General features: G+C 46.3%; 2 protein-coding genes across 2 annotated transcripts in view; both read left to right on the top strand.

Moving 5' to 3' along the window:
* Positions 1–14087, top strand: part of LOC140418415 (uncharacterized) — a 38850-nt gene extending 24763 nt beyond the window's left edge. Inside the window, exon 5 of the mRNA XM_072501885.1 lies at positions 12909–14087. Within this exon, the coding sequence (XP_072357986.1) occupies positions 12909–13490 (582 nt within the window). The 3' untranslated portion in view covers positions 13491–14087. The remainder of the gene's footprint in view (positions 1–12908) is intronic.
* The window catches only part of LOC140422612 (uncharacterized), a 124399-nt gene that overhangs the window by 39433 nt on the left and 63176 nt on the right, over positions 1–21790 (top strand). The gene's annotated exons all lie outside the window — the stretch shown is intronic.

The following is a 21790-nucleotide window of genomic DNA, read 5'->3' as shown; positions in this document are numbered from 1 at the left end:
GTGTGCTGACCCTCAGGTTAAATCACCTCCAGTCCGCTCTCTCTCTGTCAAAGGTGAGAGCAGCCTATGGTCCTCTGGGATTTTTGCAACTTTTATTTCACATATATACAACAAATATAGATTCCTTTAAGGAATAAAAATCCAACAGGAAAAGTGATGCAACCTTGGCTGACAAGAAAAGTTAAAGATCCCATTCGATCAATGGAAGAGGCTCAAAACCATGGTCAAAATAGTAGTAAACCTGAGGATTGGGAACTTGTTTTAGAATTCAGCAAAGGGGGACCAAGAAACAGATAAAGAGAAATCGAATATGAGAGCAAACTGGGGAGAAAAGCGACTGGAAAAGCTTCTCTAGGTATGTGGAAAGGAAAAGATTGTCAAAGACAAATATGTGTCCATTCCAGGAAGAGACAGGAGAGTTCATAATAGGAAGGAAGGAAATAGTAGAGAAACTAAGCAATGCGTGTCTGTCTTCACGGAGAAGAAGCAAAAATTTCCCCAAAACACAAGCGAACCAAGGGATTCGTGAGCACGAGGAACAGTGAGAGATGAGAATTCGTGAAAAGTGGTACTGGAGAAATTAATGGGGTTGAAAGTGAATAAATCCCCAAAAGCTGATGATCTACATCCCAGAGTGTTGAACGAGGTGGCTGTAGAGATCTCTATTCCTCATTCTAAACTCTCCTGACTATCTGGAATGACAAACGTTTCCTTTTTACGTACCTATAGACACTTCTGCAGTCCATTTGTGTGTATTTTGCTCCTTCACATTCGTATTCTATTCTCCCTCGATTTCTCCCACCCTATGTTCTGTCTCCTTTGTAATAATAATAATCTTTATTGTCACAAGTAGGCTTTCATTAACATTGCAATGAAGATACTGTGAAAGGCCCCTAGTCACCACATTCCAGCGCCTGTTCCGGTACACAGACGGAGAATTCAGAATGTCCAAATCACCTAACAGCATAACTTGTGGGAGGAAACTCATGCAGACACGGAGAGAACGTGCAGACTCCACACACTGACCCAAACTGGAAATCGAACCCGTGACCCTGGAGCAGTGAAGCAACAGTGCTAACCACTGTGCTACCGTGCTGCCCACAATGTGCTTGTTAGGTGAATTGGACATCCTGAATTGACCCTCTGGGTACCCAAACAGTATGGCGACTAGGAGATTTTCACAGTAACTTCATTGCAGTGTTAATGTCAGCCGACTTGTGACAATAAAGATTATCATTAGTATTATAAATGGGAAAAGTTTTATGTGTAGGTTAAAGTAGCTTCTATTTTGCTTGTTGCATTAAAAGTCACAAAACTTGAAGTCCCGTTGTGTTATTCTTTAATTTGTTGACTGGGAACTCGATTTTTTTTTCTCAAGAAGTTTCCGACCTTTATGGAGGTTCCAATCCACAAATTCTGACTTCCCATTTGAGCCTCGGGCACCTTTCTGTTTCTATTGCTTCTGTCAATGACAGCCCGGTGATGGAGCTGGGGGCTGAATTTAGCTGAGAATAAAGGGGCCTGTTCACTAATAGAGACAGGAAGGTGCTGGAGACCTGACTGGGAAATGGATCTCCAACTAAGCAGGGGTGGAGGGTTACCGGGGCTGATGTTGCTGCGACCCCCAGGGTTCAGTGCCCCTGGGTCCAAAGCGGGGAGTCACAGGAACAGGGTACAGAGGAGCCGCAGGGAAAACATTTGGGACCAGAACATTGTGAACATCCTGTTACTCTGGTTGTCTGTGATCCTCAAGTCATTTTCTGTTAGTTTTTTAACCATGTTCTGTTTCGTCAATAAATGTTTAACCAGAAAGTATTTTAATTTGCAGGACTTTTCCTGATTAAATATGTTCACTTTCGGGAAAGTGGGTGAGACGGGTTGACAAGCTCTTTAACAGAAAGTGAGTCCATCTAAGGTAAATGGCAAAGGAGCCAGAGGGGTAGAGGAGATTTGATTTTTCTTTTGACATTGTTGAAAATGAAAATGAGGCTCAGGGAATCAAACATGATGAACTATTTTTCAAGGTTCTTTAGGAAGTAACAAGGGATGTCAATAAAGGAAAACCTGTAGATGTGCTTTATCTGGATTTCCTGAAGATATTTGCCATGGTTATTACACAAAATAAGAGCTCATAGTGTGGGGGCAAAATATCAGCATGGATAGAGGATTGGTTAGCTAACAGGAAGCAGCCAGTAGGAATAAATGGGTCATTTCTGGGTTGGTAAAATGTGACAAGCGGAATGTCACCTGACGGGATTGAATGTATGACTCATTCAGGTAGAGAAGTAATTTGTGAAGTGGATTTAAGGAATCTGCAAAATAATTCCAAATAGAGGTGTAGGGTGGCATGTGGCACAGTGGTTAGCTCTAGGACTGCGGCTCTGACGACCTGGGTTTGAATCCGGGCCCTGGTCACTGTCCATGTGAAGTTTGCACAATCTTCCCATGTCTGCGTGGGTTTCAGCCCCACCACCCAAAGATGTGCAGGCTTGGGAGATTGGCCATGCTAAATTGCCTCTTAATTGAAAAAAAAATTGGATACTCTAAATTTATATTTTTTTAAAAAGCAAAGGTGCTCACTGCACAGTCGCACAAGGCCAGAATCGCACACGGGTCCCTGGCGCTATGATGCAGCAGTGCTAACTGCTGTGCAACCATGTCACTCTTTTGACTGTCCCTTTACTGTTGCTGGGTCAAACTCCTGGAATTCCCTCACGAACCGCGGTTCAAGAAGGCAGCTCACCACCTTCTCAGGGACAATTTGGGATGGGCAATTAGTGTTGGCTTCGCCACATCCCATGAAAGGATAAATAAATAAGAAAATTTCAGCTTGAAGATGGGCAGCACGGTAGCATGGTGGTTAGCACAATTGCTTCACAGCTCCAGGGTCCCAAGTTTGATTCCCCGCTGGGTCACTGTCTGTGCGGAGTCTGCACGTTCTCCCCGTGTCTGCGTGGGTTTCCTCCGGGTGCTCCAGTTTCCTCCCACAGTCCAAAGATGTGCAGGTTAGGTGGATTGGCCATGATAAATTGCCCTTCGTGTCCAAAATTGCCCTTAGTGCTGGGTGGGGTTACTGGGTTATGGGGATAGGGTGGAGGTGTGGACTTGGGTAGGGTGCTCTTTCGAAGAGCTGGTGCAGACTCGATGGGCCGAATGGCCTCCTTCTGCACTGTAAATTCTATGATTATAAATTCTAAAATGAATCTATGTTTCTGTCACTGGGCGGGGCTTGGAGCGCCCTCGGACTTCCTGACCCAATGATCGCGCACGCGCACTGCAGCATATCGCCCTCAGCAAGACGGCGGCCGCTAACTTGGGCCTGTTGTCAGAGAACCGCAACTGCAGCCCGTTGTTTGCAAGCGCGGATCATTAGCTTTCGGGGTCCTGGGCCTACACCAGGTGTTTATGAAGCCTCTCAACCAGCCGCCAGTGCTATTGCTCCCCGCTCGCCTGCAGTTTCTAATTCTGAACGGCGAAGAATTTCTCACCAACATCACTCCAGTATCGGCACTGCGCATGCTCTCGATCACAATACCAGGGAGTGATTGACAGCTGCTATGGTAAGAGGGGACGGGACTGGATAACCGAGCGGGAGCGGCTGGTCCTCCAACCAATCGGAGTGAATGAGGGGCGGGGCTCGGATCTCCCTCATTGGCTGAAACTCTGCATCATTTTGAAAGCTGGTTTGTCTCAAACCCCAGGAGAAAACTGGACCTTTCTGTTTGTGGCTTTAAGCAGCCGAAACCCTGTGGGTGGGGAGCAAACATTTCAACATTTGTTACTGTAATGTGGCAACAAGTTGAAATAATCCGCAAAAAATTGAAGGGCTGATTTACTAGGCAGACAGGGAATGTCACCATGAGAATAAGGAGTCTCTGGATTCAGTTGGTGGACAGGCAGAAGGGTTAGAACAACAGAGACTATGAAGGAACAACTGAGGAATCTTTCTGACCAATTTAATATTAATAATCTTTATTGTTACAAGCAGGCTTACATTAACACTTCAGTGATGTTACTATGAAAAGCCCCTAGTCACCACATTCCGGCGCCTGTTCGGGTACACAGAGAGAATTCAGAATGTCCAAACCACCTAACAGCACGTCATTCAATTTGCAATCAGTTTGGAGATAATGCTGATATTTTTCATTCCAAAACACTTTGCCTTAAAAGAAGCCAAATCTTGAAAAGGCAATGCCTTTTGTTTAAATCATCACTGGGCTGTTCAGTGGAAATGATTAACTTCTCTGCTCTCAAGGGTGTTGGAACAAACATTGTCAAATGTTCACAACTGTGTTGACTTTACGTAACTTTATTTTCAGATATGAAATGAGTTAGCACAACGGCTTCACAGCGCCAGGGTCCCAGGTTCGATTCCCGGCTTGGGTCACTGGCTGTGCGGAGTTTGCATGTTTTCCCTGTGTCTGCGTGGTTTTTCTCCGGGTGCTCCAGTTTCCTCCCACAGTCCAAAGATCTGCATGGTTAGGTAGATTGGCTATGCTAAATTGCCCTTGGAGTACAAAAAAGATTAAGTGAGGATGGAGGTGTGGGGATAGGGCGGAATTGTGGGGATGGGGCGGAGGTGTGGGTTTGGGTGCGGTGCTCTTTCCAGGGGCCAGTGTGGACTCGATGGGCCAGGTGTACTCCTTCTGCACTGTAAATTCTATAAATTCTATGAAACACCATTTTAAACTTTGTATTCTCAATTCTTTTGGCAACTTTTTCAGCTTTGCCCAAATTTGTTTTGCCCCCCTCTTTCTTCAGGCCCTTTTCTAACTGACTCAAATAAAACAAAAGAAAAATAAAAGTAAAACGATGAGCTTTCACAAGTAACCCAAAGCTTCAACCTTCCTAGACCAAAAAGGGTTAAAGAGGATGGAGCTTCCAAAAGCTTGTGAAATCCAATGCAGAACGTTAAGGCTCAAGTTTAACTTCAGAGAATCTGACTTTTCACTGCCTGTTACAATTGTACAAATAAATTGCAATTCATACTTAAAGATTTACTTTCACTCAGTAATTATGATGTCACTTTTCTCAGCACAGACTCTTTAGATTAAATAGCAATTGTTCACTTTGGGTGGCACGGTAGCACAGTGGTTAGCACTATTCCTTCACAGCGCCATTGTCCCAGATTTGATTCCCGGCTTGGGTCACTGGCTGTACGGAGTCTGCACGTTCTATCCGTGTCTGCGTGGGTTTGATCCGGATGCTCCGGTTTCCTCCCACAGTCCAAAGATGTGCAGGTTAGGTGGATTGGCCATGACAAATTGCCCTCAAGTGTCCAAAAAAAGGTTAGGTGGGGTTACGAGGATAGGGTGGAGGTCTAGGGATGGGATGGGGGCATAGCCTCAGGTAGGGTGCTCTTTCCAACGGCTGGTGCAGACTTGATGGGCCGTATGGCTTCCTTTTGCACTGAGAATTCCATGATTCAATGATTATTGGACAATCGCGAGTCAGCCTGAGCCTATGGCCACTCACCATCTGTAACCGTCACAATGGCATGTGATTGACGGCAGTCCTGACCAATAGAATGAGAGGGATGGGGCTGGAGGACCGACAGATAACGGCTGGTCCTCCAACCAATCGGAGTGAATAAAAGGCGGGACCCGCTCTAATTCAAGCATGCGCACTGTGGGTAATGGCGAAGGGGAAGGGCTATGTCTTCAGATGCGAAATCGGTAAGAGGCGTTTAACAATATGAAGGAAGCGGCAGATCGCGCGGGTGGGCGGAAACATTGTGTGAAGTTGTTGTAAGTAGTAAACCTCGGAAATGAGTTTCTGGGTCATAGTTTGTACCGAGCGGGACTGCAGCTCCTCCTGTTCAGCTCGGGTTAACGGCCGCCATCTTTATTGGATGTGCATCTCCTTTGTCCAGCGATGTTCAATGAGTGGGAGGAGCTTGTTCCCCATTGTTCAGAATGGAGACAACTTGTCCATCAAACTGGATTAGTCTTTCAGTCCCAATGTGTTATTGATGATGCAGAGATGGAAAGAAAAGGAAGCCAATGCTGGTCTCCAGATTTAACTGTCTTGTTGGACATCCTGCCCCACGTGTCCAAAGCTCTGCGGCTCGGTTCAGTCACATGAAGACCCGGGGCAGAAACTGATGACTACAAAGTTCAGTGTGCAGCAGGGAGCATGAGCGGTCATCCTGGACCAGGGAGCAGCAGGACTGACTGCGATGGATTTTGGAAACTCCTTTCACAGGGGATTAGAGCATAAGACATAGGAGCAGAATTAGGCCACTTGGGATCTTTCTTGTGATTGTCCTCTGGACGCTTTCCAGGGCCAGCAAACCCTTCCTTAGATATGGGGCCCAAAACTGCTCACAATACTCCAAACGGGGTCTGACCAGAGCCTTCTACAGCTTCAGAAGTACATCCCTGGTCTTGTATTCTAGCCCTCTTGCCAGGAATGCTAACATTGCATTTGTCTTCTGAACTGCCGACTGAACCTGTACGTTAACCTTAAGAGAATCGTGATCGAGAACTCTCCAGTCCCTTTGTGCTTCTGATTTCCTAAGCATTTCCCCATTTAGAAAATAGTCTATGCCTAAATTCCTCCTTCCAAAGTGCATTACCTCATACTTTTCCACATTGTATTCCATCTGCCACTTCATTTCCCACTCTCCTAGCCTGTCCAAATCCTTCTGCAGCCCCTCTGCTTATTCAATACTACCTGTTCCTCTACAGATCTTTCTATCATCTGAAACTTGCAACAGTGCCTTCAGTTCCTTCTTCCAAATCATTAATGTATGTTGTGAAAAGTTGTGGTCCCAGCACAGACCCCTGGGGCACACCATTAATCACCGGCTGCCATTCTGATAAAGACCCCTTTATCCTCTCTACCTTCTGCCAGTCAGCCAATCCTCTGTCCATGCCAGGATCTTACCCTTAACACCATGGGCTCTTAACTTATTTAACAGTCTCTTCTGCAGCATCTTGTCAAAAGCCTTCTGGAAATCTAAATAAATCACGTCCACTGGTTCTCCTTTGTCTAACTTCCTTGTTACCTTCTCAAAGAACTCTTAACAGATTTGTCAGACATAACCTCCCTTTGACAAAGCAGTGCTAACTCAGTCCTATTTTACCATGCACTTCCAGCTACTCCACGATCTCCTCTTTAATAATGGACTCTAGAGAGCAGCACAGTGGCTAGCACTGGGACTGCGGTGCTGAGGTCCCAGGTTCGAATCCTGGCCCTGGGTCACTGTCCGTGTGGAGTTTACACATTCTCCCCTTGTCTGTGTGGGTTTCACCCCCACAACCCAAAAGATGTGCAGGTTGGGTGGATTGGCCATGCTAAATTGCTCCTTAATGGACTCTAAAATCTTATCAATGACCGAAGTCAGGCTAACCGGCCTAAAATTTCCCATCTTCTGCCTCCCTCCCTTCTTAAACAGCAGTGTTACATTAGCCACTTTCCAGTCCTCTGGGACCCTTCCTGCCTCCAGTGATTTCTGAAAGATCACCACCAATCCCTCCACAATCTCCTCCAGCTATCTGTTTTAGAACCCTGGGGTGTAGTCCATCCGGCCCAGGTGGTTTATCCACCTTCAGACCTTTCAGTTTCCACAGAACCTTCTCCTTAGTGATGCCACTGCACTCACCGTTTGGAGGAGACCTCAATTCTGTACTGTATTTTAAAATGAACTGGTCCAAGCCTATTCAACCGCTACAAAAAAGGTTGAAACTGACGGACCCCCTGATTTATTTTCTGCCCCACATCCTGACTCCTGCTAAGGGGCCTGTACATAACTCCCATCAGGGTCTTTTTACCTTTGCAATTCTTCAACTCTACCCACAGAGATTCTATGCCTTCTGATCCTATATCGCTCCTTGCTATTGATTTAACTATGACCTCTGGCTGTTCACCGTCCCCCTTCAGGATGTCCTGTGTTCGTTCAGATTATAAGCACAGGATTTGCACACAGCAAATTCAAACCAGGAGGAATGTTTATCTTTCCTGAATTTCATTTCTGGACTGACAGTGATGCCTTTGTAAACTTCTTTCACAGGGACTTAGAAAAGGATTTGCAGACAGGAAACTCACAACCGATCCTCACATCAAATTCTGACAGCACCATTCGGGTTATCAGGATCTGGATGTTATCGACCTTTGTGTGTAAGCATTGAGTTCAGATCATTATCACTCACTGTGTAAAATTTCTTCCTCATATCTCCCTGTAGATCTTGCTCACAATCTTAAATCTGTGTCCCATAATCCTTTTACAATCTGCTGATGGGAACAGATTTCTTTATCTTTTGCCGTGTTTGCTGTTGTCGTTTCTGGTGCCTGGGTCATACCGGGTGGTCCGTCCGGTTTCATTCCCTTTTTGAGTATTTGTAGCGGTTGAATAGGCTTGGACCAGTCCATTTTTGGATCCAAAGCGCAATTGAAATCACCTCCAAGAATCAATTGATGTGTATCGAGGTCTGGGATGGATCCCAACAATTTTTTTACAAATGACACATTATCCCAGTTAGGGGCATAGCCATTCACCAGCACCACCAATGTACCCACCAATGACCCACTGACCACCACGTATCTCCCATTCGTGTCCGCAGTGACCGGAAGAGGGACCCCTTTATTGATTATAATTGCAGCACCTCGAGCCCTTCATCAAAGCCCGAGTGAAACACTTGGCTCACCCCACCGCAGTCTGGTCTGATCTCTAACCTGCAAGTGAGTCTCCTGCAAGAACACCATACCAGCATTTAGATTCATTAGGGAGCGAAAACTCTTGACCTTCACTGGTCCACCCAATTCCTTTAAGTTCCAGGTGACCAGCCAAATCAGGGGCCTCCCACCTCCCTTCCCCATCATGGGAATCAGCCATTTGGGGCAGCACGTAGCACAGTGGTTAGCTCTGTTGCTTCACAGCTCAAGACCCCCAGGTTTGATTCTCGTTTTGGGTCACTGTGCGGAGTCAGCACGTGTCTGCGTGGGTTTCCTCCGGGTGCTCCGGTTTCCTCCCACAGTTCAAAGACGTGCAGCTTGGGTGGATTGGTTACGCTAAATTGCCCCTTAGTGATGAAAGGTTAGGTGGGGTTGCTGGTTTAGGGGGATAGGGTGAGGTGCGGGATGGGGTGCTCTTTTGGAGGCTGGTGTCGACTCGTTGGGCCGAATGGCCTCCTTCTGCACTGTATGAAATTTCCACCGTGAGGGACTATCCATTAAATCTTCAAAAAGTACAGGCCTAGGCTCCACCCAAGATGGCCGCCACACACACCCTCAGATTAAAACAAAAATAGTTCTATAGTCGTCATCAGCGAGCTAAAACCCCCCCCCCCCTCCCCATTTCCCGCTAATGCTCCACATAGACCCAGATTGGATGAAAACCCACCCACAGTCTCTGGTCAAAACTGGTACACTGGCTGCAGACACACCCCCCCCCCCCCCCCCCCCCCATCTTACTCCCATTCACCAGTGTATTGCTGGTGGGGCAGCTCCTCTCAGGACAAAAATAAAATGAAAACAATATTGCCCACCTGGAGGATAAACATATTTCAGAATGCAGTCCCTTTATTAGCCTTCATTTCCAAAGGTGTCTCCCTCTGTCCCCCCCGTCCCCCCCCTTATATCTACTTTGTGCTACCTAAAGAAAATCTCCCTTCATCCCCACACAGAAACACATGTTTCTATCAGACAATATCAAAGACTAAATACAGGAAATCACAACACCCATCCCACCCCCAGGAAACGTAGATCTTGTCCGATACAGATAACTGGACCCCAGTCCATGTCCTGCAAGCCCGGCTCCTACATCTTGGTACATCCTCACTGGGATAACTGAGTAAATCCCTTCCCACACTCAGAACAGGTGAATGGTCTGTCGCTGGTGTGACTACGGTGATGAATCTCCAGCTCACATGGGGATCTGAATCCCTTCCCACAGTCCCCACATTTCCGCTGTTTCAGCATGCTGCTGGTGTCCTTGTCCCTCTCCATGTTTGACGCTCAGTTAATGTCGTGTCCCAACAGAGAGCATGTGTACGGTCTCTCCCTGCTCTGAACAGTGTGATTTTTTTTTTCAGACTGGAACACTCTCACTCGAGTCGAGTGTGTGTTTCGGGGGGTTTTCAGTCACGCTGATCTTTAAAATCTTTTTCTACAGACAGAACAGACAAACATTTTTGCTTCCACATTCACAGACCAATGATATTCAGGTCCTGATGAATGGAGTGACTGTTAAATCTTGATGTGAAGTTTGATTTGAGTTTCCTTCTGTAAATCCTCCCCTTGTTATTAAATCCTCCAGTAAAAGGAGTTTACAAAAGTCTGCAAGGTGGCTCAGTGGTTAGCTGAGGACCCGGGTTAGATCCCGGCCCCGGATCAATGTCTGTATGGAGTTTGCACAGTCTCCCCGTGTCTGTGTGGGACTCACCCCCACAATCCAAAAAGATGTGCAGGGTAGGTGAATTGGCCTCGCTAAAATTACTGGGTTACGGGAGAATGGGTGGAGGTGTGTGGCTTGGGTAGGGTTCTCTTTCCAAGGGCCAGTGCCGACTTGGTGGGTTGAATGGACTCCTTCTGCACTGGAAATTCTGTAAACCCCTTAATTGGGGAAAAAATGAATTGGGTACTCCAAATATACATATTTTTTAATTAAAGAAAAAACAAAAGCCATCACCGACAGCCCAGGATAGAAATTTTGAACAGACCATTCTAGTTTCGCTGTAACATTTTTCCCCGTCCCACACACTCTCCCTCCTCCCTGGGCTGAAATCCAAACCCATCTCGCCATCTGCACCATTTCTTTCCTCCACTCCCAGTTTTTTCCCTCATTCTCCTCTGCCTGGGTTCAGTTCTCCCACTCCTGTCTGCAGACTGACAATAAAATCAATAGTTCTTATTGGGGGCTTGGGGCCTCCAGCGGGTGTTCGTGAATCCTCCCCGCCCACCTGCCAGGGTTTCCTTCCTTGCCAGAGATCAGAGTCCTCATTGATGACTTGAGCCCAAATTGGAACCAAGCTAAATTGCACAGCGGTTAGCACTATTTCATCACAGCGCCAGGGTCCCAGGTTCTATTCACGGCTTGGGTCATTGTCTGTGTGGGGTCTGCACACCCTCCTCATGCGTGGGTTTTCCTCCAGGTGCTCCGATTTCCTCTCTCAAGCCCCAAAAGTCATGCTTGTTAGGTGAATTGGACATTCTGAAATCTCCCACTGTGTACCCGAACAGGCACCACCGGAATGTGGCGACTCAGGGCTTTTCACAGTAACTTCATTGCAGTGTTAATGTAAGCCTCCTTGTGACAATAAAGATTATTATAATTCGAGGGGGGGGACAATTTCATGCAGATTTGCGGCTCCACAAAGTGTTTCCAACTCCTCCCACCCTTCTCCTGAACAGGTTGACGCATTTATTTGTCTGACTAAAAGGGTGGTCACTGGTGGCACAGTGGTGCAGCGGTTAGCACTGCTGCCTCACAGCACCGGGTTCGATCCCAACCCCGGGTCACTATCCATGAGGAGTTTCACATTCTCACCACGTCTACGTGGGTCTCACCTCCACAACCTTGAGATGTGCCGGGTAGCTGGATTGGCCATGGCAAATTGCCCTTTAATTGGAAAAAAATAATCAGTTATTCTAAATGGTCTCTTTCCTAATGTTCACAATTAAAGGGGTGGGTTCCCCAGGAGGTGGCTGACATTTCAGTGGACGGTAAATTAATAATGGACAGAGATATGTCCCGTGTTCTTGTATGGCATTTGCTAGATATATTATTTACAGTTTGTAGTAAAGTATTATTTCTCTCCTAATACAAGACTGTAGCTACGTTATAGATTTCCAGTCATCTCTTCCCTCAGAGGGTTGTTAGTCTTTGGATTTCTCTTCCACAGGGACCAGTTGTATCTGGGGGTCATTGAATATATTGAAGCACACGTTTGACAGATATTTTATTGTCGATGGAGTTCAGGGTTATGGGGAACAGGCAGGAAAATAGAGAGAAAACTGAGATGAGGAGGGATTTCTTCACTCGAGGATGTGGTGAAGCTTTGGAATTCTGTACCCCAGAGGAATGTGGATCCTCAGTCATCAGATGTGTTCAAGACAAATAATGATAGGTTTCTCGATATTGAAGATATCGAGGGATATGGGGATCTTGTGGGGAAATGGTCCTGAGGTAGATCAGCCAAGGATCGCATTGAATGGTTGAGCAGACTCAAGTGGGCCAATTGGCCTACTCTTGCTCCTATTCTAATCTCTGTGTCCTGGTCAGGAAGCAGTGAGCTGAGCTTGGATCTGTCAATCAACATGAATCAGCACCTTCAGGAGAATTGGGAGGGTGAATATTAGATACAGCAGAGTGAGAATGGAGGGAGAGTGTGTGGGATGGAGATTTGCAGCTTTTGGAGAACTAGAGGAAATAATGTTCCTTGGGAAGTAGTATTGTCTGCTCTGAATTCCTAACTCATACCAACAATGATGAATTTTGTCAATTGTTTTTAAAGGATATTGGAAGAGGAGGAATTACAGATAGAAACCTCAAACATCACGTCTCGATGTGACAAACTCACTCGATTCCTTCTGATCTGAATATCATCGGGGCAAAGGAGATATTTTTGTGCGACCTGTTGGCTTCCAAAAGGTTTTAAACGGGAGTGTGACATGAAAAGCACCGAGACCCACACAACACACACCTGAGTGAGAGTGTCCAGTGAACTGACTGTGGAAAGAGCTTTGACCAGTTCCGCAGCCTAAAGAAACATCACACCATTCACAGTGAGGAGAGACAGTGCACACGTTCTGTGTGTAGACAAGGAATCCACTGATTGTCCAGCCTGGAGAGACACGAGGAGACCCAAAACATGGAGAAACCGTGGAAAGATGTGGACTCTGAGCCGGAGGTTCATCGACGCAGTCACACTGGGGAGAGGCTGTTCACCTGCTCTCAGTGTAGGAAGGGATTCACTCGGTTATCCAGCCTGCAGACACATCAGCGAGTCCACACTGGGGAGAGGCCATTCATCTGCTCTCGGTGTGGGAAGGGATTCAGTCAGTCAGCCACCTTGCAGACACATCAGCGAGTTCATACTGGGGAGAGGCCATTCACCTGCTCTCAGTGTGGGAAGGGATTCATTGATTCATCCACTCTGCAGAGACATCAGCGAGTTCACACTGGGGAGAAGCCATTTACCTGCTCTCAGTGTGGGAAGGGATTCACACAGTTATCTAGCCTGCAGGTACACCAACGAATTCACACTGGGGAGAAGCCATTCACCTGCTCTCAGTGTGGGCAGAGATTCCGTGCTTCATTCCCTCTGCGGAGACATCAGCGAGTTCATACTGGGGAGAAGCCATTCACCTGCTCTCAGTGTGGGAAGGCATTCAGTCATTCATCCACCCTGCAGAGACATCAACGAGTTCACACTGGGGAGAGGCCATTCACCTGCTCTCAGTGTGGGAAGGGATTCGGTGATTTTTCCATCCTGGAGAAACACCAGCGAGTTCACACTGAGGAGAGGCCATTCACCTGCTCTCAGTGAGGGAAGAGATTTATTGATTCATCCACCCTGCGATTCAGTGATTTTTTTTCCCATCCTGGAGAGACATCAGTGGATTCACACCGGGGAGAGGCCATTCATCTCCCTTTCGGAATGGATTCATACAGTTACCCAGTCTGCGGAAGGGATTACGTGGAAAAATAGAATATAGGAGCAGGAAGTGGCCATTTGGCCCTTCGAGCCTACTCTACCATTCATCATGATCATGGCTTATTATCCAACTCAATAGCCTAATCCTGCTTTCCCTTCCATATCCTTTGATCTCCTTCGCCCTAAGTGCTATATCTAACTGCTTCTGCCATATGGAAGCACAGTGGTTAGCACTGTGGCTTCACAGTGCCTGGGTCCCAGGTTCGATTTCTGGCTGGGTCACTGTGTGGAGTCTGCATGTTCTCCCCGTGTCTGCGTGGGTTTCCTCCGACTCGACCCGAAAGATGTGCTGTTCGGTAATTTGGATATTTTGAATTCTCCCTCCGTGCACCCGAACAGGTGCTGGAACGTGGCGGCAAGGAGATTTTAACCGTAACTTCAATGCAATGTAAGCCTCCTTGTGACAATAAAGATTATTATTCTTGAAAATGACGATTTCGAGTTCTTTTTGCTCTCAGTCTGGTCTCAGTAAAATTACCAAGTCAGATTTATAGGTTAAAAATCTATTTTATTCCAAGCAGTTTGCAAGCTAGACTCGCTCTGATAACACAGGACACCAACACAGTCCCTGAGATTCCCAGAGCAAGTGTGAGACAAAGGGGCAAAGCATCTCATTTTCATATACATTCATGTAGTATCAAGTTTCACATACACACGACCAAATTACACACAACCAAATAAGGCAACAGTGGCAAATGCAAAGCTCCCATAGGCTTTCCCCATATCCCTTAACCCTGAGGCCCCTTTCACCAGTATCTCCTGCAACAAAGAAATGGTCCCAGTGGCTGCCCATCCCTGCTCTTCCTGCCTTGAATCCCACTTGCAGGCTGCACATTTTCCCCAGCATAAACTAGAGATCTTTACAAAGTCCGCTAACCTAACTCCTTATTCTACTGTAGTAAAATTTTACTCCTAACTACCCATTTCCTCATTCCCTCCTTTTATCATTCTATGATAACTACTATTCCGCCTCCTAACCAACATTCCCTTTCGCTACCTGCCGATAACGGGACACCGGTGGCGTTGTGGCCGATGCATTGGGGTGACGTCTGGGTTACGCTACACCTCTGTTCAGTGCAGGTGGAGAACAGACATGTTATATTTTCTTTCACCTCTGCCACGGGCGTCTCTATTGGTGGAGAAATGTTTGGGTAGGTATTCCCCCTGATGGTCAAAAAGTGTGCTAACAATTCGCCAGACCAACAATAGTCCTGTTGCTGTCTCGGTCCAAATTTGGATTTTGGTTCGGCATACAACTTCCAGTGTCCGTTATAAACATCCCCGGGTTAATAACCTGTATCAATGTCTGTCTGAAAGACCGTCCCACAATTCATTACATTCCGTACATAAAACACCTCATCACATTTTTACAGCCACTGGCTCTCCGTCCGGGTTCCTTCTGGTTTGATGGTCGCCAGTAAGGGGATGTCATCTTGGTGATTGGTGATGGGCCGAGTCTATTGGCATCATCCGAGCCATAGTCATCTTACAACACATATTAAGGCATCCAATGATTATACAGTATACAATTATAATAAGTATTATCAATCCATGCATAAGGTAAAACCCCATGACCGAGCTATGAGAGCTGACTCTGAGCTGAATCCTGTTTTAGGGTTTATATCCCCCTTCTAGTTGTACTGACTAGCAGATATCCCTGATCCTTGTCATTTGTGCTCGGAAATCAATTGTAAATTCATCCATCTTGCAGACCAGTGTCGATAGATCCTCAAGTCCGATCACCGTGAACCACAGCTGTCGCTGCTCAGGGAGGCAACGCAATAGCTATATCCGTGTGTTCCACTACCTCCAAGGCATCTGCCTGCCTTGGGGTAGCAGCACTGTAGAAGCTTCATGTACCCTAGAAACAGCACACAACTCAGTCCATCAGCGACCAAAAGGGTCGTTTGTCCATCACTGGCTGTTTAGAAAGTGCTTTCCATTTCTCATTGGAATGGTAAATTATGATATCATGTCCTGTCCACTGATTATCTTGCTTTATTAATTTCAGAAGCTTCAATCGATCCTGTTTCTATTCCTGACTTCCTCACACTAACGTCTAACATTGTACTGAACCGTGTAGTCTGCCAGCCCTGGCTTACATGAGACAATAACTCCGTTTTCTTCAAATCCCTTTTGTCCGTTATCATTTCCCTTACAGCATGGAGTGTATACTTGCCATTATTTGTTTGTTTGTTTTTCTACTGTGCAATAACACCACTTGCACATTTAATACAGTCAACGTTTGGGGTTACAACCCAATTGAATCCATACATAACAGTCCCTAACAATTTACAGGACATTTTGTCCGTGATATCTATTACACTCTCCATTGCAATATTGTTTGCTGCATTGGTTACAAATTTCCCGCCGTGGCATCAAGCTGCCAAAATTCCTAAACTATTGTCATTTAAAATGCAGGAGTTCCTTGTCAGTTGCTGCTGTCGGCCGAGACCCTTAATAACTCCACCGCGTAGTACATACCCCGTGGAGACGACAGATCATCCATCAGCTGATGTCCAGTTAGAGATGTCTGACCGGAGGTTTCACTATTCAGTAATAATTTGATATTTTGATTTGTTTCTAACCCGTGAGGTTTTTCCTCCGAGCTCTGTCATTTAATTCCCTCAAATATGTAGCCAGTTGTATCATTAGTTTCTTTCTTTCCCCCCCCCCCCCCCCCATACTGTCTAAAACGTTCTTCGTTTATATCGTTTTTGCTTCATCTGAAAACCAAATGAACAGGTCAAAGGTGGAGACTATCTGGACTGTACGCAGAACAATACTTTTCACTGTACCTCGATAATAAATCAAATCCAATCAAAGAGACCGTTTCTTACTCATCTTCAGATTGAACAATGAGCCGCCTTAAAATTTATTCATTCATGGGAGGTGGACATCACTGGCTGGGCCAGCATTTACTGCTCATTCCAATTGCCCTTGAACTGCGTGTCTTGTGAGGCTATTTCAGAGGGCACTTACAAATCAACCACAACATTGCCGTGGATCTGGAGGCATGTGGAGGCCAGGCCACGTAAGAAGAGCAGATTTCCTGAAAGACATTAGTGAATGGGTTTTTACAACAATCAACAGTGTTATCAGACTTTTAATTCGAGACTTTTATTCAATTTCAATTTCACCATCTGTCAAAGGCAGATTCGATCCCAGATCCCCAGAGCATGAAATGAAAATGAAAATCGCTTATTGTTACAAGTAGGCTTCAAATGAAGTTACTGTGAAAAGCGCCTAGTCACCACATTACGGCGCCTGTTCGGGGAGGCTGGTACATTAACCTGGGTCTCTGGATTACCAGCCCAATAACAATACCATTACACCCAATGCCTCGCCTACATATTCTTGACAGAATATGATGTCTAATGTTGTGTTCTGTGTGACTTAGGCAGAACGATGATTTATTAATGTACATGTGGTAAGGTCATGATCAGAATGCTTTACAGACCAAATTATCACAGAGTTGCATGAGACTCCCTTGGAACTATCCTTATGTGTGACTGGCCTCATGTATACCTTACAACCTTCTGCTGGTAGCCGGATGACACCTGATTGATGCCTCACACCACCGACTGGTGGGAGGTCACACTGCTGAGTACATGTAATATTATCTACAGGCTTATCACCACATCTCGTAACTTCTCAAAATTATCGAGTAATTTATTTTTTCAAACAAATTCTGATAGCTCTGCCGTTTCTGGAAACATTTTGGTTGATCGTGTTATTTTTTAAAATAAAGATCTAGTCTTTACAATATAATTACCCAATACACCAATTCACTAATGATGAATGTTCACAACTGAATAATCATTAATTTAATTATTGTTTTTTGCTGTGAAATCAATACATAGTTAATATAGAAAAGGTACAGAAGGTGCAATGGCTGCAGGAAGCCACATGTTAAGAGGTGTAAAAGGGCTTCCTTGACCTTGTTACTAATGACAGTGAATATACTATGAAAATAACAATTTTAAAACTAAATGTGATTACACATGGTACTTACAGTTTCCTGCATTACAACAGTGAATATGGTTCAAAAGTACTCCATTGGCTTTAAAACACTTTAGGAGGTCTAGTGGTAGTGAGAGATTTTATAGAAATATTTATTCTAATTGTCCGCAAACTAAGATATATTATACTCGGTGTCCTCACCAGAATCATTGATGAAGACTGAGTCTTAATTTTGTGTAATAACCACGGTGTTGACACATTTTGAATACTCTGTGAACCTCCAGACACACCATAAGCACAATTATTTGTTGTAAAACACAGCGAGTTGTTGTGATTTGTAATACACTGTCTGTAAATGGTGGTCGAGCCTCATTGGACTGTCATTTGATATATTCCAAAAAAGAAAACAAAATAGTCAAAGTCTGGGATTAAATGGGTCTGGCATGGGGAAAATGGGCCAAATAGACTAATCCGTGCTCTAGGAGACTTATGTCTCTGTAAAGCGAGTGGTAACGACCTGGAACCTACTGCCTATGAGGGTAGGAGATGCAGAGATGACAGAAGGATTTCAATGGGAAAGTGACAGGCACTGAGAGAAATAAACCTGCACAAATTTGGGGAAAGAAAAAGGCAATGGACAGACTGGCTTGCTCCACAGGGAGCCGACACAGTCTCAGAGGGTTGAATGGCCCTATTCTCCACCCTCCAGAAGCTGTAATCTCAGGAGAGAAATTCAACTACTCCAGTCACTCCAACTAACTGGAGTCCCTTATCCCTGGTGCGATTCTAGCACAATGGTTAGCACTGTTTCTTCACAGCACCAGGGTCCCAGATTCGATTCCCGGTTTGGGTCACTGTCTGTGCGGAGTCTGCATGTTCTCCCCGTGTCTGCGTGGGTTCCGCTGGGTGCTCCAGTTTCCTACCACAAGTCCCGAAAGATGTGCTTGTCAGGTGAATTGGAGATTCTGAATTCTCCCTCAGTGCACCCGAACAGGCGCAGAAGTGTGGCAACTAGGGGATTTTCACAGTAACGTCATTGCAGTGTTAATGTAAGCCCACTTGTGACAATAATAAAGATTGTTATTATTGTAAATGTCCTCTGCACCCTCTCTAAGAACTTCACATGTTTCTTAAAGTGTGGGGTCCATATATAGGGTTCCATTCCAGAGGGATAGAATTAAAAAGCACGGAGGAAATGTCCAACTTGTTTAGAACCAGGGTTAGACTACACTGGGAGCACTGACAACATCGGTGATCTCCATTTAGAAAAAGGAAATAGAGGCACTGGATAAAGTGCAACAAAGATTAATAATATACAGAACTGAGAGGATTTAACACTCATGATGTGGAGATGCCGACCATCAGAAGCATAGAGACACAGAGAGATCTGGGCGCGCAGGTCCACAGGTACTTAAAAGTGGCAGCACAGGTGGTAATGTAAAAAAGCTCAAAAATTATGTTCCAATCACATAGAATGTTGGTTAGGCCACATTTGGAATACTGTGTCCCAATTCTGGTCACTGCACTACCAGAAGGACGAGGAGGCTTTGGAGAGAGTACAGAAAAGGTTCACCAGGGTGTTGCCTGGTATGGAGGGTATTAGCTGTGAGGAGAGATTTAATAAACTGGGATTGTTCCCCATAGAGAGACTGAGGGGCGACCTGATAGAAGGTTATAAAATTATTAGGGGTATAGATAGGGTGAACAGTTGGAGGCTTTTTCCCAGGGCGGAAATGACAATTACAAGGGGGGCACAAGTTCAAGGTGAGGGGGGAAAGGTTCAGTGGAGATGTGCGGGGGAAGTTTTTTTACACATTGGGTGGTAGTGGCCTGGAATGCTCTGCCACGTGAGGTGGTTGAGGCAGATACGTTCGTGACCTTTAAGACTTATCTGGATAGGCACATGAACAGATGGGGTATAGAAGGATACAGGCGGTTGGTCTAGATAGGACACGTGATCGGTGCAGGTTTGGAGGGCGGAAGGGCCTGTTCCTGTGCTGTATTGTTCTTTGTTCTATACTGGGCCCTGGTGAGGCCGTACCAGGAATATTGTGTGCAGTTTTGGTCTCCTTATCTGAGGAAGGATGTTCTTGCTCTCGAGGGAGTGCAGAGCAGGTTTACCAGACTGATTCCTGGGATGGTGCGACTGACATATGAGAGACTGAATCAGTTAGGATTTTATTCGCTGGAGTTCAGAAGAATGGGGGATCTCATAGAAACCTATAATATTCTAACAGGACTTGACAGGGTAGATGCAGGAAAGATTTTCCCGATGGTGGGAGTGTACAGGACCAGAGGTCGCAGTCTGAGGATACGAGGTAGACCATTTAGGACAGAGATGAGGAGAAATTTCTTCAACCAGAGAGTGGTGAGCCTGTGGAATTTGTTACTACAGGAAATAGTTGAGGCCAATACATTAGAACATAGAGTGCAGAAGGAGGCCATTCGGCCCATCGAGTCTGCACCGACCCACTTAAGCCCTCACTTCCACCCTTTCCCCGTAACCCAATGACCCCCTCCCAACCTTTTTTTGGTCACTAAGGACAATTCAGCGTGGCCAATCCATCTAACCTACACATCTTTGGACTGTGGGAGGAAACCGGAGCACCCGGAGGGAACCCACGCAGACACTGGGAGAACGTGCAGACTCCGCACAGACAATGACCCAGCGGGGAATCGAACCTGGGACCCTGGCGCTGTGAAGCCACAGTGCTATCCACTTGTGCTACCGTGCTGCCCACATTGTATGTTTTCAAGAAGCAGTTAGATACAGCACTTAGGGCGAAGGGGATCAAAGGATATAGAGGGGAAAGTGGGATTAGGCTGTTGAGTTGAATGATAAGCCATGATCATAATGAATGGCGGACCAGGGGCAAAGGGGCAAATGATGGGGACTTCCGATAATGGCGGGCGGGAGGCAGCCGCACAATGGAGGGCTCCCGTCTGGGAACGGCATTTTCGGGGCTTTAAGCCCGGTCCCAGGGTCCACTGAGGCGGCAAAAGCAGGGAGAAGGCACAGAGGAGGCACAGTGAAGGCACAGTAAAGGAAAATATCGAGGGTGAGCAAAAAATCGGACGTAAAAAAACAGCTGAAGGCCCGTCGGGAAGTGGAAAGGTCACCACGGGGTCACCAAGGAAAATGGAGGCTGGAGCACCAGGGGAGGCCGCATTGCTTACGGCTGAAGAAATAACTAAGGTGATGGCTGCGGAATTCGAAAGGCAGTTTACAAAATACATGGAGACAATGAGGAATTGAGATGAGAGAGGTTTTGAGTGCGCTGGTGGAGGCGATTTCCCCGGTGACGATGGCGGTGGCGAGTGCAGTGGCGGAGGTGCGAGAGCAAGGGGAGGCACTGAAGGAGGTGGAGGAGATATTATTGTAGCACGCTGATCAACTTACCTCGATCGGGAAGGAGATGCGGAAGGTAATGGAGATTAACAAGGATCTGCGAGGCAAAATGGAAGAACTGGAAAACAGATCCAGGCGACTGAACTTGAGGATTGGGGGGCTGCCCGAAGGAGTTGAAGGACCGAGGCCGACTGAGTATTTTGCTGAGAAATTGAGAAATGGCCAGCGATGCTGGCGAAACTATTGGAGGAGGGGGAGGATCCCTCCCGATATGAACTGGATCGGGCTCATCGGTCGTGGAGACCTGTACCAAGGCGAATGAGCCGTCAAGGGTAGTGACTCTGTGCTTCCGTAGGTGCAGTGTGAAGGAGAAGGTCCTGAGCTGGACCAAGCAGAAGCGGGTGGTGCAGTGGGCTGGAGCTGGTATACGTGTATTCCAGGACTTTACGGTGGAGCTGGCGAGGAGGCGGGCTGCCTTCAACCGGGTGAAGTGAGCACTGTACATTAGCAAGGTGCAGTGCGGCATTGTATATCCAGCGAAGCTGAGGGTTACTTACAAGCTCAGGGACTTTTATTTTGGAACGGCGGAAGCAGCAGAGGAGTTTGCGAAGGCAGAAGGACTGTGGCAGAACTGAGAAATTGAGGAATGGCCATGTGCCGATGTAACCTCATGACTGTATTTTCTTCTTTTTTGTTTCACTGCGTGCGGGTGTAGGGGCTAAAGGAACCAATGATGTATATATTTGGACAAGGGAAGGGATGGGACTTTCACTCGAAATGAGGGCTCTTTGGGGCGTAGGTGAATATGCGGAGTGTGTGT

This window comes from Scyliorhinus torazame, chromosome 5 (assembly GCF_047496885.1).
Source record: "Scyliorhinus torazame isolate Kashiwa2021f chromosome 5, sScyTor2.1, whole genome shotgun sequence".
In the NCBI taxonomy this organism is placed as follows: domain Eukaryota; kingdom Metazoa; phylum Chordata; class Chondrichthyes; order Carcharhiniformes; family Scyliorhinidae; genus Scyliorhinus; species Scyliorhinus torazame.
This window is presented reverse-complemented; position numbering and strand designations above follow the sequence as displayed.